General features: G+C 39.0%; 1 protein-coding gene across 3 annotated transcripts in view; it reads right to left on the minus strand.

Moving 5' to 3' along the window:
- Positions 1–15,484, minus strand: part of LOC116335013 (inactive dipeptidyl peptidase 10) — a 245,414-nt gene extending 229,930 nt beyond the window's left edge. For 2 of the 3 annotated variants that reach the window (XR_005608686.1, XR_005608685.1), the window contains exon 1: positions 12,598–12,865. Coding sequence is in view for 1 of the 3 variants with exons in the window: in XM_031758597.2 (XP_031614457.1) it covers positions 12,598–12,657 (60 nt within the window). In the remaining 2 variants the exon portion in view is untranslated. Of the gene's footprint in view, positions 1–12,597; positions 12,866–15,443 lie in introns of those variants that run through there. The other variant, XM_031758597.2, reaches the window with a different exon arrangement.
- Positions 15,485–16,799: the final 1,315 nt, after the last annotated feature.

A 16,799-nucleotide genomic window follows, 5' to 3' on the forward strand; every position in this document is an offset into this window, starting at 1 on the left:
GACTGGATCTCAGGTCAGCTCCCTATTTTCAAATGTAGAAAATGTTCAAGAAATGGTTTTCATTTTACTGCCAGGCACCAGTTTACCTGTGTGGATCCAAATAGACCATATCATCTTCTTTCATGTATAATGACGACTTCATTTATAATTTATCAATGTTGAAAGATGATTATTCCATCTGGTGTAGAAGGTCTGGCAGTTTCATCTTTGAAATATGTAAATGAATTGTTTTAGTTTCCATGACTTCATATTAGCTCATTATGTTAGGATCTGTTCTGGTCTACTGCGTGAAGGATTAAGTCCAATTATCCTTGAATATTGGGTCTGGCTGTGCTTTGGTCTCACTCAGATCAGGTTTCTCTTTTTTTGAAAATTAATGTATTCATATCAGGTTTCAGTAGGTTTTCCATGTGTCCCTTCTGGATCAGGTTCAAACATTCATTCATACATAATCTTATGTATGAAAACTTAACATGAACATACTAAGTACTGGAACCATTGTATTCATTTCCAGCTTCAAATCAACTCTACTACAGCAGCTTTGCATTATTCATGGCTCAAAATAATTCATATTTATCTAACTGTATCCTGGACCTCTGAAGGTCCCTCTCCAAAAGCCCACCTTCTTCTGATTGCTCCATCTTTTGCCAAACAGAACATAGTGCTTGTGGTCACTGTGTCCTCATCTTACTGATGAAAGAAACTATTTTTTTCTCTTGATTTGAAATGGAAACTTCTCAGTTCCAGCCATGTGTGCTTGAGCCCAAATCTGGTTCGTATGAGCACGGACATCATAAACTGCTTATGAGGTTCTTACTGTGGGACATAATGGTGGATTTAGACTTTCAAATACAATACTTTTCAAATTTAAATATCTGCAGTTAAGAAATGCCAAAGGCAGTATCGCGAGTAAAATGTTCATGTTAAGTGTTAAGTGACTGTGCTGCATCTCCCTGTAATGTTGCTTATGAGTGCTTTAATGCATAAAAATAGCTGCAAGTGGTATGAAATAAAAGAAAAACATGTGACTGATATGATGGTAGTTATAGCTTGCTTATTGGACTTAACTTTATAGATGTAAAAGCCCATTCTCTTAGCATTATCCAAACCGCTACTCCAGCTTTGTTCTGGTCATCTTTGCACCCTGTTTGTGCAGTTATTCTGAACCACCCATTTAAATGAATAGGGTGTCGGCCATAACCTTTATTGCAGTGGTCAGGAGAACACACGTATTACAGCTTCTTTATTGCCTCAGTTCATTGTACTGGCATGATTAACTTTAAAAGCTTATCCCACCAGAGCCCCTCATTCAACATGCTAACCGAGGCCTGTAGAGTCTGCTATGACGTACATGGGGGGGGGGACTGCCAAAACATTTGCTTTTATAGATGTATGCACACTCACTGATGATCACTTAATCAAAAGCCACTGATTAGTATCACCTGTCTGCTACTAACTTCATATATAAGCACTTTGGGTGTACTTTGTTTTTTCCAGGAGTGCATAGTGTCCTGTTAAAAAACTTGTGTTTCAATATTTACATTTCTTATGTTTAACATGAGTACCTAGCATTGGAAACTAAATGTGTGAGAGAAAAGAAAAGAAAAGCAGAATATGTTCACTATAAAAAAGTGACATTTAAATGTCTGAGAATGCTGCCATTCCTGTTCTACAGCATATTAAGCATATTTAACATAGGGATTAGCTGCAAAGTTTGCTTTCAGTTGATGATTTCAGAAAAATAACACAAAGTCAGATCCATGTTTCCAAACATTTCTCCCAAAAAAAACAAAAACAAAAACAGGACAGCCAGATAAGACGAAAGCATGTGGTACAACCATATGGAGACAGCACAAAAGATGAAAATAATAAAGCAAACAAAAACAAACAACACCTGTGGGATATGAACACCTACAGTCTGCCTTATGGAGAGTTTTCATACAGCATCAAAAAAGAATTTACCGCCATATGGGTTCCACTTTAGACAATTTGGATCTGTAAATCTAAAGAAGATTTTCTGCATCCTAATCACCAAACCGTTACATGACATCCCACCTGCCATTCTTCACTCCAACAAAAACTTACTTTCTTTAATATTGCAGACGATCAGTACCACTAAAAAGATTCGTATAATTGTGCAGCGAGGGTGTTTTTCCTCATTATGTTACACTCACACTGCACCTCAAGATTCACTTTCATGATATATCCATGGCTTTTAATTTGACTGCACAGCAGGCTGTGAAGCCTATTTGGCCCTGAGATAATCTCTCAGACTGATTTTAATTCATCTTACAGACACATAAATACATTTACAGGAATAATGAAAGATTATTATTTTAAAAAAAACCTGTGAAACTTTTTGTTTTAATGAAGTCTCTAAATGGCATTTTCTCTTGCACTGCATTCTCATTTCTAGCGCACATTTAAACTCAGAACAAACTGAGAATGAATGAACTCATCAATCTTTCTGATTGTGTTTTCAAAAGAGAAACATTTAATTTCTGAAACCATTAATCACCAAGCACACTGAGCTCTTTTTGGAAAATGTGACCTCCAAGAAAAGCTCTCTGGCTCAGCGAAGATCTTTTACTCATTTCACTCTTTCATCCTTAAGTTTTTCAGCATGTTTTTGCTTTTTATCAAATTAAAAAAACGATTTCTGTTAAGAGCTGTTCACGAGATATTCAAGTTTGAGGTCATTACGCATCATTAAACAACCTATAGGTCCCATGAGTGTGAGTTTAATTATAAATGTTATTTTATCCCCTTTTTTACTTTACAGGGACAAATAAAGTTTCTCACGAGAAAACACTCTTATGCAAATGAGTGTCAGACATGTCTAGACCACAAAACAAATTAGGGACACATCTATCACATGCTGTATTCCTCAGCGAGGCTGGGGACTGAGAGGTGTACTCGGAGGGGAGAATATATTGAGATCAGCTGGCATAGCTCTGTAATTTATAGACTCACTGACTCAAGAGCCAATGCAATCATTCTTATGAGACTGATTCCAGCAATCTATCACTCGCAGAGCGAGCCGGTCCCGAGCAGTTTTTAAAGACTGTTTATGTGATATATCTTCTGAACAGGGGAACGCCTCGCAGGTTCAATAACCTGCTGGCTGAGTTGTCGAGCATCCGTGGTGCTGAGTTACTGAGATGAGAGCTGTCGGTGCCGTTTGCTGGCGGAGTGACTGCAAACAATGCTTCAGGCAGAGATGCAAGCTCAGAAGAAAATTCTGAGCATGCTGTTGGGTACATTTAATGTGAAATGTAACTGAAAGTGAGATGTTTTGGAATTTGATAATTTGTTTATCCAAGAAACATTTTTTTGTTTTTATTTCTAGTCTCTGTGAATATTCTGAATCATTTGGTAATCGTCTAGCTTTCAAAGCACAAACACATTATGCAATACAGAGTAACTAACAGTAATCGAGCCAGCATCACTTGAACTGTTGAATAAATGAAACATCTGCTGGGATTTGGCTTTTCACATGGAAGGCAGACACTATGAAAGATAGACAAGTTTCACATTAAACAGTTCAATGACTTCTCTGAAGTAGACCCCCCCTCCCCAACTTAGGCCAGAGTTGGATTACGGCTCAGCGTCTCAACATTGTCCTCATTACTTATCTTTAAAATCGGACTGGCTTTCACTTCAGCTGCAGCAGAAGAACTTGTCAAAGTACTTTATCTGAAATGGGGCGCTGTGTGAGCTGGATCAAAGCACGTCAGTGTTTAAACTCCCAATATATCTCCAGTGGGGAAAAGAAAGCTCTATTTTGAGAACAGGCAGTATTCATGGTCGACATGACAGACTATGCTGAACGTTTTTTTTCCTCCACTTGGCCGGTGTAATGCGGAGCAAGTGATTTAATATCACTGGGGTTGCGTTCCAAATAATGATTTTCACGATGAGACTCATCATTGCAATTTGCAGCCGATAAAAACTGGTAAGCCGCAATGAAATTAACTCTCTAAAGAGACAGCCCAGTCAAATATGGACCCGAAGATATGACAGTGCTGTGCAAACATCTGGAGCCACCCCTCATTTTTTTTTATTTTGCTTTCAAAGAGCCAGACTTTGATGTAATATTTAAAGTGGCCTTGTGCAATAGTTCTCCAGACTTTCTAAAGGTCTTTCAAAGGTTTTCTTTGGACAGTGGCTGCTTTTACGCATATTTTCTATCCAATCCTTGCATCTTGTTTTTAGTTTGTTTGTTAGTAAAGTCACTTAACACTGACCTGTGAATCATTCAAGTAAAAAAAGAGAACATAGTTTAAAAGAAATAAATATACTGAAGGTATGTAGCAACAATAGCTTGATGAAGGATGGAACAAAAGGCAGCCAACAGCCAAAGAAAAACTTTGGATGTCCTTCAAGAAGCTTGGAGAACTATTCCTGAAGACTACTTAAAGAAATTACAAGACGGCTGCCTAAGAGAGCTCAGACTGTGTTAAAGAATAAAGGTGGTCATACCAAATAATGAGTTTCAAGCTCCTGTCAACTTTTGAACTTTTTGTTTCCACTGACACTCATACATTTCAATAAACTGTTGCAGCAATATTTTATTTTCAAGCAAAAATTAAAGAAATAATACGTGGCTCAGTCTGTATTGCTGCACTGTACTATATAATAATTATTTTTTTCATCCAAGATTGAAATTTACTTCTGGAATGTCTTTAGTCTTTGCGAGATGTGCAGCTCTAAAACAGCTGATCTTCAGAACCAGCTCATACTTGTGATGTGGCTGGGTCTTTGTTTGCAAACCTGAAGCCAAACACATCTCTTCACTACATAGTGTCCAAGCCAAAAGAAGGTGAATCAGATCCAAGTTCACTGTGTGCACCAGAAATTAATACACATGAATCCAAAAAAATTAATTGGAAACAATCTGAAATTAGCACCAGTGCTGGAAACAGACTGCAGATCTCGAAACTGCTCAAATTTCAATGAGGTATTGTTTAGATTTTTATGGGAGTACTTCAGAACTTAATGATCACAGCTCATGACACAATATGTGTGACAGGAATCAGTTTGTAGGTTCAGAATGACTGAAATTCATCAGACGTTTACAGGAGGTTTTTATTTGTCTACTTTTTATAGAGTTTTATGCATTGTGGCTCAGAAACTCTATTCAGTCATCTTTCTCTCTAGGCTGATGTTTTCATCCAGCAGAGACTCTTATTTACTGTAGACACTGTTTGTGCCCACTGCTTAAAGACTCGTGTCACTTTAATTTTAAGTTCCAGGCTTTTTGTCACTCAAGAAGCATAAGTGATGTGACTATAAATGGCTTGAAGGTAGTGGGTGTCAGATACAGCTGCACACTCACACTCAGATCTACTTTATCTTGTCATCATGAAACAGTATCCTAAAATTGGGATTTCAGAGAAAGAGACTCAGTCCTTTGGCACTTACTTAAAACTGTCACTCTTACCCAAACTTTCTGTCGAGATCCCTACTGAGTGAAGTCGGTTCAAGTCCACGGTGTAACAGCACAGCCGGAGAAATATAGCGCCTTCTTTTTTACGACCTTGTGCACTGATGTATGCGGCAGGAGAGGAGCACTGACACAGCTCCCTGCCTCTCTGACAATCCCAGTTTATAACTGCAGTCTGCATGTGGGTGGACCTGACACTTCCAAAGATCGCTGATGGCACGAGCTTTAGCCAGCCATGTTAAACTTGGTGAGACCAGAGGATCTAAGGCCCACGAAAAATCTGCTGCCTCGTTCCTAATTGGATTTCTTATCTTGGCTTGTGGCATAAGGACACAGCTATGATACGAAGAGGGCACATTTAAGAGGATGATAAAAAGCCGTTAAGACCTCTGTGCCACTCGACGGGGGTCAGACATGGGAGAGATTAGATGGCGAGGTTTGCGCAACACAGATGAGTTCTGGAGTACTTAATCCTGTCTATGATCCCTGCTTGTTTCACTGATTACTGAGACAGGTTCATTGAGAGGTGAAAGCAAAGAGCATCATGCTGATCTGGAGCAGATGCCTCAGGGTGTCTGACACTCCAGGCTGTTGTTCACCACTGTTATAATGTGCAGCAGTTTTAAACAATAGAGAGTGTAGATGCAGCCTCAGCTCAGAATCTCCCAAACAAAGAAAGGGAAAGCGTGAAAAAAGAAAAGCGTTGCTCGGTGAGGTTCAGAAAGCAGATTCTCCCGCAAACCATCAGGGCATTCATACACAGCAGCTCTCTATGCAACAGAAGATATGGGTGAATCTTCTCATGAAATCTAATTCAAGCTCTGTTTACTGTCACTGTAAGACAACCCAAAAATAGTTTGTCTATTCCTGTAGAATACCAGGGTTTTGATATTTGCTTCAGAAATGTGACATTTACTTTGAGAGAGTCTTTTTCTTTTATTTATCATTATGTCAGTGCATGCTAATATATGTCTAATGATGATGTTGGGCAGTGGCCCTCAGCTACCAGTGCTAACTTTGCAGTCATTAGGTCACCTTAGTTAAGACAACCAATGTTATAACGCACACTAACATCATAATAGGTTATTTTAGTCACCGGATCTAAACAGCAACTCAGCCCACACATTTACTAGCTATGCCTGAGGACTGTATATAACAGATGTACAAAGCATAGGTTACCATGATTTCACTCACTATTCCGTAGGCTCTACATTTTGAAGCCTCATTATTAGTCCTTGTCTTCCACCATTTCTGCATAATAATTAGAGGAGAAGATGGAGTGACGGGTTATCTACAGACTGTAGCAAGCTTAGTTAGCAAGCTTCATCCATAAAGTGTACATATGCAATGTAAAGACGCACATGCCTGCCAATTATTGCTGAGTGACAGACCACAAGTGACACAACAAAACCTCTTTGATGGCCTGAAGCAGGTCATAATATTTATCTGATTAAAAAAAAATCCTGCGTGTGCTTCTCATGCTCTATTTTTTTAATCTGTGGTGTTTGGGGATTTTTTTCTCTTCTCCCATTCCTGGTGAACTCCCCCTTCCCTGTTCCAGCATACTTGTCAACCAATTAGCATTCAACTGATGCAAAACATCATCCACATTGAGTACCATGCAGTTGGGATTTTGGAGGACTATATGTAAGCATATTCGCAGTGGTTGAAAACCCCTAGCCGTAGACTCTGTGTAGGCAAATACTTCAAAAAATGGACACACTCATGATAGCATAAATTAAACATTCAATCTTTCCTTTTCTTCTTTTCAGACTGTATTTCAATCTGAACAAATTAAAGTGGGCTGAACGCCTGCCCAGTCTGTTTACTTTGCACTGGCTGAAAACACCAGATGACTTTCTGATTACGTTCATCAATCCTGATTGGTTTAAATCAGTGAGTGACTCCTAAATGACCCTCCCCATCCTAGTGACAGCTTGTAGATACTTCAAGTCAAATGGAAAAGATGGGTGGCTCCAGTCTGACTGGCTGCATGAGTGAATAAAATGCATGATATGACTGGAGGTATGTTGTGACACTCTAGTATCACACCTCTTAATGTGAAATGTTGTATTGTCAGTTAAAACTAAGCTAAAAATGTTTAAATCCAACCCCAGAAAACAACCCCCACAAGTGTTTTGTACCAGGTCTAAAAAGCCCAGAATTGTGTGTTTACCTCTTGCGGCGGTGTCACCACTTTCAGAAGACGAAATCGATGATACACCCTGCTTCTCCACTATACTTACTTGTAATCAAATATTCTGATTTTCTTGAGGGTCCTCTGCTTTGATTTTGGTCTGCGCCATCCCACTCCAAGAAATCCTGAAAATGCCTCGTACATCCAGCCCAACTAGCATTACTGTGTTGTTAGGAATCGTGACCAGCCTCTTGTGTCCAACCCAACATGACCTGACAGGCTGTCAGTGTAGAAAACACAGCAACAGTGCATATGCTGAGAAAAATAAACTGGTGTATGTGCTGTACTCCACTTGTGCCCAGTGTGCCAGATAGGGGTGATCTCAATTTCAGTTAGACTGTGTTATGTAATTCTGAGTCATGTCAGACTGCAGTGGATGTGTGGTGATTAGACTGTGCGATTGGACATAGCAGGAAAAGTGCAAATCTAATTAATCACACCGATGAAGGCTCGGTTCACTGAAGTCCCAACGCTCCATGATCTGGGTGGAGACTGAATCAGCAGGCACAATAGTACAGCATCCCACTGTGATTATTAAAACACCTGTTGTTCTTTGGTTTTGGCATGTCAAAGGTATATCAAAGTGCTGCCACCTTGAGCCATCTATCTGTGCCACTGTGATGTTTTGAAAATTCACTTTTGAGCCCCTTTTGTTTGCCATCTCTTGCTGGTCAGGGTATTGTGCATTATTTCTTGCAAAATCATTATTTGGATTGGTGACAATCATCCAGGACGATTGTATTCACAGACCACCTTATTTCTTTCACTTGCAGCTTGTTACATTTTTTTTAATGTAGTTCAGCAAAACAACTGGCTATTGGGTATCATGCTTTCTAGCATGCACACGTGGAACATGTACACACACACACACACACACACACACACACACACACACACCCCTCCTGTTGTGGTATAAGAGCAAGTCCAGTGATCACGTGCCGGTCTGCAGCCCGCAGCATGAACTGGCCTTTCTAACCATGCTTCTCAAATCAGATACTCTGCTTCACCGAGTTCATCGCTGAGCTTTGGTAAAGTAGTGACATTTTCAGTTATATGCACCAGGTTTCCCTCATTTGACTCATAGCATGGAGAAAACTTCACAATCTTCCAAGATCTTTGCACTGAATCTGAGTGTAATAACTGACAGAAAGCATAAGCAAATCTGCAGACAAACAGGACTCAAGTGAACCAGTTTCCTTTAATGGTGCTTATTGTAAATTAATGTTTTAAAATTCTTTAAAAACTAAACACCATCAACAGAAGGTAAATAAAAGAGTGTTTTGACTTTATTTCAAAAAATATCTATGTGTTGTGTTGAAGAGACACCAACTGAAGTTCACCTAGAGCCAGACTGTACTTTCTCACAATAGTAGTATAGACCAGTACAGTGGCGGTCCTAGCCTGTTTGGTGCCCTGGGCGAACACTCCCTCTGCCCCCCCCCCAACACACACATATATGAAGAGAGAGAGAGAGAATGCATAGTATGCAAATGGCTAACGAACAGCCATTATAATTCGTCATACAATGAGAACAGGACATATCAACAATTGACAATGACTAATTAATATTGTGCTGAACACAGTCCAAAAGATTCAGTAAGCTACATCAGTGTCTACTGTTTACTATCATAGCCAAGTGACACTTCACTATCCCTACTAATTGATGTTATCTCGTATCTCTGTTGTGGTCAGTGCTATCTTCTATGCTGTTGCATGCTGGGGCAGCAGGTTGAGGGTCACAGATGCCAACAGACTAAATTAACTGATCCACAAGGCCAGTAATGTTGTGGGGATGGAGCTGGACTCCGTTAGGGTGGTGTCTGAGAGGCAGATGTTTTCCAAGATAAAGATACTGTTAGATAATACCTCCCACCCACTCTATGACATGACATGCTGGCTAGTCACAGGAGTGTTCAGTGAGTGACTGAGTTGACCAAAAAGCACCACTGACCGACAGAAGAAATCATTCCTGCCTGTGGCCATCTCCCTGTACAACTCCTCCATCTAAAACACTGTAAACACTGCAATAGCTACACCCTTTTTACACACGCTCTTTTCTACTCTGTAATATTCTTGTCAATCTTCTTGATATTTATTTATAATCACCTCTGTTAATCCTTGATATTTAGAACTGAGTGACCTGCCATTATCCAATGACACATCTGCTTACCTGTATCTTTTGCTCGTTTCTCCTCCTCTTCTTTTCTCTTTTTTCTAAACTGAGCACCTGATGACTTTGAACTTTTCTTGTCCATCTTCCATTGGTTTTAATTTTGCACTCCAGTATGAACACCCATCCCCCAACTCGAGGATCACCACAACATAACCTAAGAGACCTATACCTTAGTTCATAGATTCACTTTGTCTAGGGTTTATTTCTGGGATTTCACACAACCCAGGATTCAGATCATGAATACATAATGGTTTTGGATTTACAACATTATGAATGAAATGTGCTCTATTTGGAAGCAGCAGGGCTCTCCTCCCCTTTCGATGGGTTGTGTGTGAGACTTTAAATCATCAAATTGTAAATTATAAATTTTAAATTGTTGTTGATCCCTTTACCCCTAGTCCTAAAGTGTATATTTATTTTCTTACTATATTGTTTGGTTACTTGCACTGCAGTAACTGCAGCCTCGTCGTCTCGTCTCTCTATATACTGGACTGTATGTAGCGGAGATGACAATAAAGTTTACTTTGACTTCAGCAGCGAGCAGGCGCACCGAGGGCTCTCGCGCTCACTTTTTGCGTATAGAATTTCGAAAAAACATCGGTGCAAATTACAAGTCTGTATCATAATGTCTGGTGTTTTCGTGTTTGTTGGTTTGTTTTTATTTTGTTTTATTTTGCGAGTTGGTTATTAGATGCTGCTCCAGCCAGCCAGAGAATCCCCGCCGCCCGCCCTCTCCTCCCTGTGCGCAAGCAGCAGCAGGCGCACTCGCAAACGGAGGGCGCCTTACTCCCAGCAAATGGGCGATAGAAAACCGATCGGTGCCTATGACATTCCCAAAATGCGCTGGCATCATGTCGGGGCAGCATGAGTACGAACAATTTTTTTATTTTTTTTTTGCCGATGCCCGTGATGCCGCCCCCCACCACGATACCGCCCGTGTCGCCCGTATCAAAAACCGCTACTGGACCAGTAGATGGTGTAGCGAGTCATTCTAACCTTTATTTAACAAGGAAAATTAACAGATATATTTTGACAGCATTTACCTGGGAAAAGGTAAAGCTTCTTGAGGGAATGAGGATAAAGCTAAAAGAAGAAATTGGTAGTAACTGGTGTTACATGTAATTACAGCCCAGGCCTACAGTAGTTCAACTTCTGTTGATGCCTCTTCAAAACATTAAAGAATGCTATATTTTTTTATCTCACAATTGATTAGCATTGATAAATTAATTCACAAAAATTTTAAACATTTACAGTAAGTACCTTTAAAAAAAGAGCAATAGCACATGTCTAAGTACATTTTAGACACACCCACTGGTAAATCGCTGCCCCCTTGTGGCTGAAGTTTACAAAAGTACCTTTAAACCGTCTTTAAACTCAGATTGCCAGTATGTGAAGAAGCAATTTGAAAAATTAGTTTTTCACCAACCAACCACATAATTAAAAGTCTTGCAGAAGATAACATTTCAAATTAAAAGAACTAGAGTACTGTATTTGAATTTTGAGTGGTGCTGAACTCAGCTGGGTGCATCCCATTATGAACTCCCTCCAAAAGGTAGAAAAAAACGTGACAGCAGCAGCCTCATTCTGAACACAGTACTGTGGCTTTTATGAGCAACCTGCACTGAGCTCCATCAGCAGCACAAAGCCACATGACACACGAAAAGCTGGCTTCAGCTCAACAGTCCCGGAGAAGGAAACGGCACCAGGTGCACACAGTATATGATGGCTGCCTGAGACTGGTGAAATACCTCAAGAATTCAATTAAACTGTTTATTTATTTTCACAAAATGTTTCATTCAAAAGTTAAACTTGGGTTATTCCAAACACTCCCATATATTCCTAAATTGCTCGCCTTTGGGACAGCAGGAAGGAGGATCGATAAATTTGCCCCAAGCTAAATTTCTCTGGTGGGACTTGGAGGTTGAAAAGTGATGCAGAACCCGCGGCAAAATCGATACCGAGCTGTTGAGTCACACACAAACGCAGGCGCGTGCGCGCACACACATGCGCGCTGCATGAGAAGCAACCCCTCACACACACCGACACACACACATTTCACACTCCTTCAACCCAGATTTAGGTGTGCTATACGAAGACAATGCGGATGCCGCCGAGCGAAGACGTTTCTCGATCGTGACTGGAAAAGAAAACGCCGCTATCCCTTCTCTCGCTCTTTTTCTTTCTTTCTCTCTTGATTTCACGTTTACGAGCTGGCACTTCTTACTCACTCCTTCCAGAAGGTATAAAATCAATTTGTTTGTCCCGACAACAGGTCGGGATTCGGGATGATCTCCCGGGACCGTGCACAGGTAAAGTTAAGCACATTCAAAGGGACAAATGTTCACATTTTTTCCTCACTAACCACCTTAAAGTCCGAAGGGATATCCTGTAATTTACTGTCAGCACATACAGACAATATAAGAACAAGAAGTACCACGTGATATGAATGAAATCTCGCCACTGCGCCAATGTGTGACTCTTCATCCAAGGCATTCAAATTGGACGTCTCTCGTTAAAACCCAGCCACTGGAGTCCTGTTATCTTTCTTTTATATCTGAATGTCTTATAAAGGAACATTATTTAATAACTCGATGTTGCTGTAAGGGGGATGCTCACGCGCATATCCCCTAACCATCTCCAAAGTGCTGTGCGTCAATGCGCATCCCCGCTCGCCAAACCCGCACTGAAGTTTGGAGCTGTCACGGAGCTCCTGCTGACAAACAGTTCAATAAATCACCAATAAGTTCACCGCGGCGAACAAGAATAATCCATACAACTTACCTTGATGGCCTTTGTAGACTGGCATTTCACTTGATGCGATACGGTGGCGGTTTGGTTCATCTTGGGACACAGACACAAACTGTCCTCCTATCCAAGTGAGACAAAACAGCCGAGAAAAGAATCAAAGCGAGCCCTCCTGCAGGTGCAACTCTACAGCCAGAGATGCTCAGTGTTTTCGCTCTTTGTTTGCCGTGCGGTGGGAGCGCGCGACCGCATCTGACGGCACTGTATGTGCCTCGCGCAGCGCAGTATGTAGGTAGGTATGTGCACAAATGACCGGTGGTGGCTGGTGACCAGGGGCGGCTGCAGAAAAATCTGAAAGGGGTGGCGAAGGTGCAAACCTCGGATGTTTGACAGCATCAACATCATTATTACAGAATAATTTACTTCATGTCTGTTGGAGGTTTGCCGAACTGACAGAATTTTTTTTTTTTTAAATCAACAATGTGGCTAAAAACACCATAAAGCAGGCAAGTAATATATAAGCACTGTGCATATGCACTTAAAATGCCACCATATAACTGTTTGCCAGTGTGTCTGACTGGCAATATTTTATATATTATGTGTTACTCCCAAAAATGAATATTAGTCCATACAGCCCCTTCTTCTTTTGGGATCTAAGGCTACTAATTTTCAGCACACATTTTCACAAAGACAGTATTCAGCATGATCTCAGTGAGAAGCTGCACAGCATCATCTCTGGTGTCATGCAGACAGTCAATAACCATAAGATATAGAAGGAAAAGGAGGAAGAGGTCTGATATGTTTTCTCTTTTATAGTACCTCTGAAATCATCTTACAACAAAGATACACAAAAGTACGCAAAAAAGTTTTGAGAAGGAGCAGAATTCTTGCTGAAACACATTTTCTTAACCCTGTGAAACGATGCAAAATTTTGCAATTTTGCAAAAGTGTTTGTTAAATTTCTTTTATAATTTTTGTTAAATCTCTTTTATAATTTTTGTTAAATCAGGGAATTTATATTAATTCTTCAATTTGTTGCAATTTGACACTGATGTAAAAGTCTCAAAAACTCACAAAAATCAAATATGATACACAGGATTAAATGTCTCTTGTAAACTGCCACTGAGCATCAAAAACTTCAGTTATTTTATCTTAAGCTCAGTTTTACTCTACAGCTACAGTTGATTCTTTACAAATGCACCCTGGACGCCTTTAATTTGCCATTAAGTGGGCACAGCAGGCTAAACATAGCAGCTTTATTATATTGTGCCCCAGAGTCAAATAAACCAGCCAGCATCAGAATGCAGCATATGCCCATGTTTGCTATACATCAATTAATTAGCAGTAATCTGATTAAGCATAAATGTGGTCAGGTGCACCATGTAAGCATAATATCCACAAAAATTAATAAACTAAATGTGATTAGAATGTCTCAGCGTGATGTGTAAATCACTGGGGTATATGCCTGTATATGTTTACCAAGTCTGTCCACACGTTTTTAAATAAGGTAACTATTCATTGTACATAAGTTTTTTTCTTCTGTAGCTCTTATGGAATGATTGTCATATGAGTTTAGTTCAGTTTAGCAATGTAGCAGCTGTTCTTTCTGTGGCCTCAAACCTTTACACTTTGACAGTGCACTTTAACGGCCGACACATAGACATAAAACATCATTTGAAAATAACTTACATTATGACAACACACACACATACGATGATCCAAACATCTCAGTAATTTTTTATCTGATTCAGAGTCAAAGCCAAAAGATTTTGTTTTGAAAGGGATTTTTTTTAGCTCAATTTTACTGGTTTCTTGTGTTATCTGTTTTGGTTGTGAATGCTGTTCCTTCATAGTCTGATACAAAATAGTTCAATTGATTTATTTTGTGGGTGAAAAAAAAAAAATTGTACTCATGTACCGTGTCTGGTAGAACAATCACATCTGTTTGCACTAAAATAGACATTTTTGTACAAAATAACTGGCTTTTTTGCAACAATAAACACAAGAGTAAACTGTTTGTTTTACAGCTAAACAGTGAAGACATTTATGCACCGTTGCAGTTTGTTCTATACCCACAACAAAGGACAATAAACGCTGTTCTGTTTTGTATCATTTGCAATTTTTAAAATCTGACTCAATACTAGATCGAACTGACACATAATAAAAGCCTGCATTAACTTTCTGATTGATTTTGGTGTCAAAAATTTTGCACGTTTTAGCTGCAGAAATACCATTTCCTATTTTAGCAGCCACGTAATTAATATGTTCTCTCCAGGATTTTTTTCTAAGATTAAACCCAGGAACTTGGTCTCATGGACTTTGATCAGCAAAGATCATTAATGGAAAGACTTTTAGAATGGTTAGCACCAAATGTAATGCTGCTTGTCACAGATATATTCAAAATAAATGTATTGTTTGTTATCTATTTAACTACTGATTTCACAACATAATCTAAATTTGTTTAACTCCTTTTTAACAATAGCTAACACGTATAGTGCAGAATCATCTGCATACATAGGAGTGTTAGCCTTAGAGCTCCAATATCTGACTATGCCCTATTTTAAAAAAATGTCAGTTTCCTATTACTTAAATAACTCTTCATTCTTAATAATGACAACTGATTAAAACCAGAGGATTCTGATTTCGTCAGCAGTAAATTGTGATGAATTATATTAAATGTTGCTGTAAAGTCCAGTAATAATATACCAACCATTTTCTGTTCTGCTATAACTATTAGCCAAGCCATCTGTCATTAGAGGTCAACCATGGAATACGTGTGTTTGTAAACATGTTGAAATTAAATCATTAAATTATTCTTAAAAAAAAATCTGCTCATATACAATTCTCTCCATAATTATACTTATGACAGGTAGTAAACTTACTGAACAAGTGTTTGTTCGCTTTGTTCTCCAGGCAATCAGACAGATCAGTGGCAGGTGTTTGATTAGACCAGGTGTGTGGGCCAGGGGCGGGAGCCGAAAATGAGCTCCGCCCAGGCAGACAGAAGAGCGAGGGAGAGACAACAACAATAACAAAAAACATATGGCCTGAATCTAGGTCACCCAGGGAGACATGGAGACCATAACACAATGAGTGATTAAATTAGCAAACATTTTAAGTAGTGTCCCATTAAGTCAGTCAACAATGAAAGTTTAGTTTTACAAGTTATTGCCATAGTCTCTGCTATATTTATCTTGACTAAAATTGCAGTACAGTTTTTATCCTTCATCATTTGATTTTTAATTGTATTTTCTATTCTTAGTATATTATTTATTAGATTATCTACTTTATAAAGTAATTACTAAAATAATTTTCAATATCAGTTGGTTGAATTAAGAGATTATCTTTAGTCTCTATGAAAGATGACTCAACTTTTATAGATTTTCCTACTAAATCATTTAAAAATGATTCAAAAAGTTATCGTTCTATTGATCTTTTGTAATAAAATTTTATTTAACTTAGTAACAATATTCCTTACTTTACAATATATTTGTCAATCTGATGACTTTAATAGCTATTAATTGTGTCTGACTGCCATCTACTAAATGTCCCATCAGCTCTTTGTCCAACCTCTTCTGACATTTCTAACAGTAAACATCTTGCACGTGTTGTTTAACCATTGGCATAAATAAATCAAAAAAGATTTGCCAGTTCTTTTTAAGGATTTGCTCCTGATAAAACATCTGATTAACATACTTTCTGAGGAAAAATTTATGCTGACTGAAAACTCTAAGTGTTTAGTCTATTTAAATCAAACTCGGGTTTGTCTTCCCCCTTGGTTTGGTTCCTATGTAAAGATGTGAACACAGTAATCACACTCTGGTGCAGACCAAAACAACTGCACAGAGACCTCGTATGGTTTGTAATCTCAATGCAGGAAGGTACTATAGATGTGCAAAGGTCTGTAGGGACTGTCAACTAGCTTTCAACATGAAATGAACACAGTGGTCTCCAATAATCCAGTATACGGTATCTTCTTCATGTACTTACTTTTGGATTTTTCTCTGTGTGAAAACAAACCAAACCACGAGGGAAAGCTACAACTTTACAAACTCATCAGCTGATTTTTATTTTTATCTCCACTATGTTAAATTATTAGCACTACACCCTAACAGTATAGATATTTCTTTGGTCCATGATACTGCAACATTGTAATTGATTAAGATGTGTCAATTAATACAACTAGAGATTTCTGTGCCATCACTTTTCTGCCATGTTCTTGTTGGAACATTATTTAC

This window comes from Oreochromis aureus, linkage group 16, assembly GCF_013358895.1.
Source record: "Oreochromis aureus strain Israel breed Guangdong linkage group 16, ZZ_aureus, whole genome shotgun sequence".
NCBI lineage: Eukaryota > Metazoa > Chordata > Actinopteri > Cichliformes > Cichlidae > Oreochromis > Oreochromis aureus.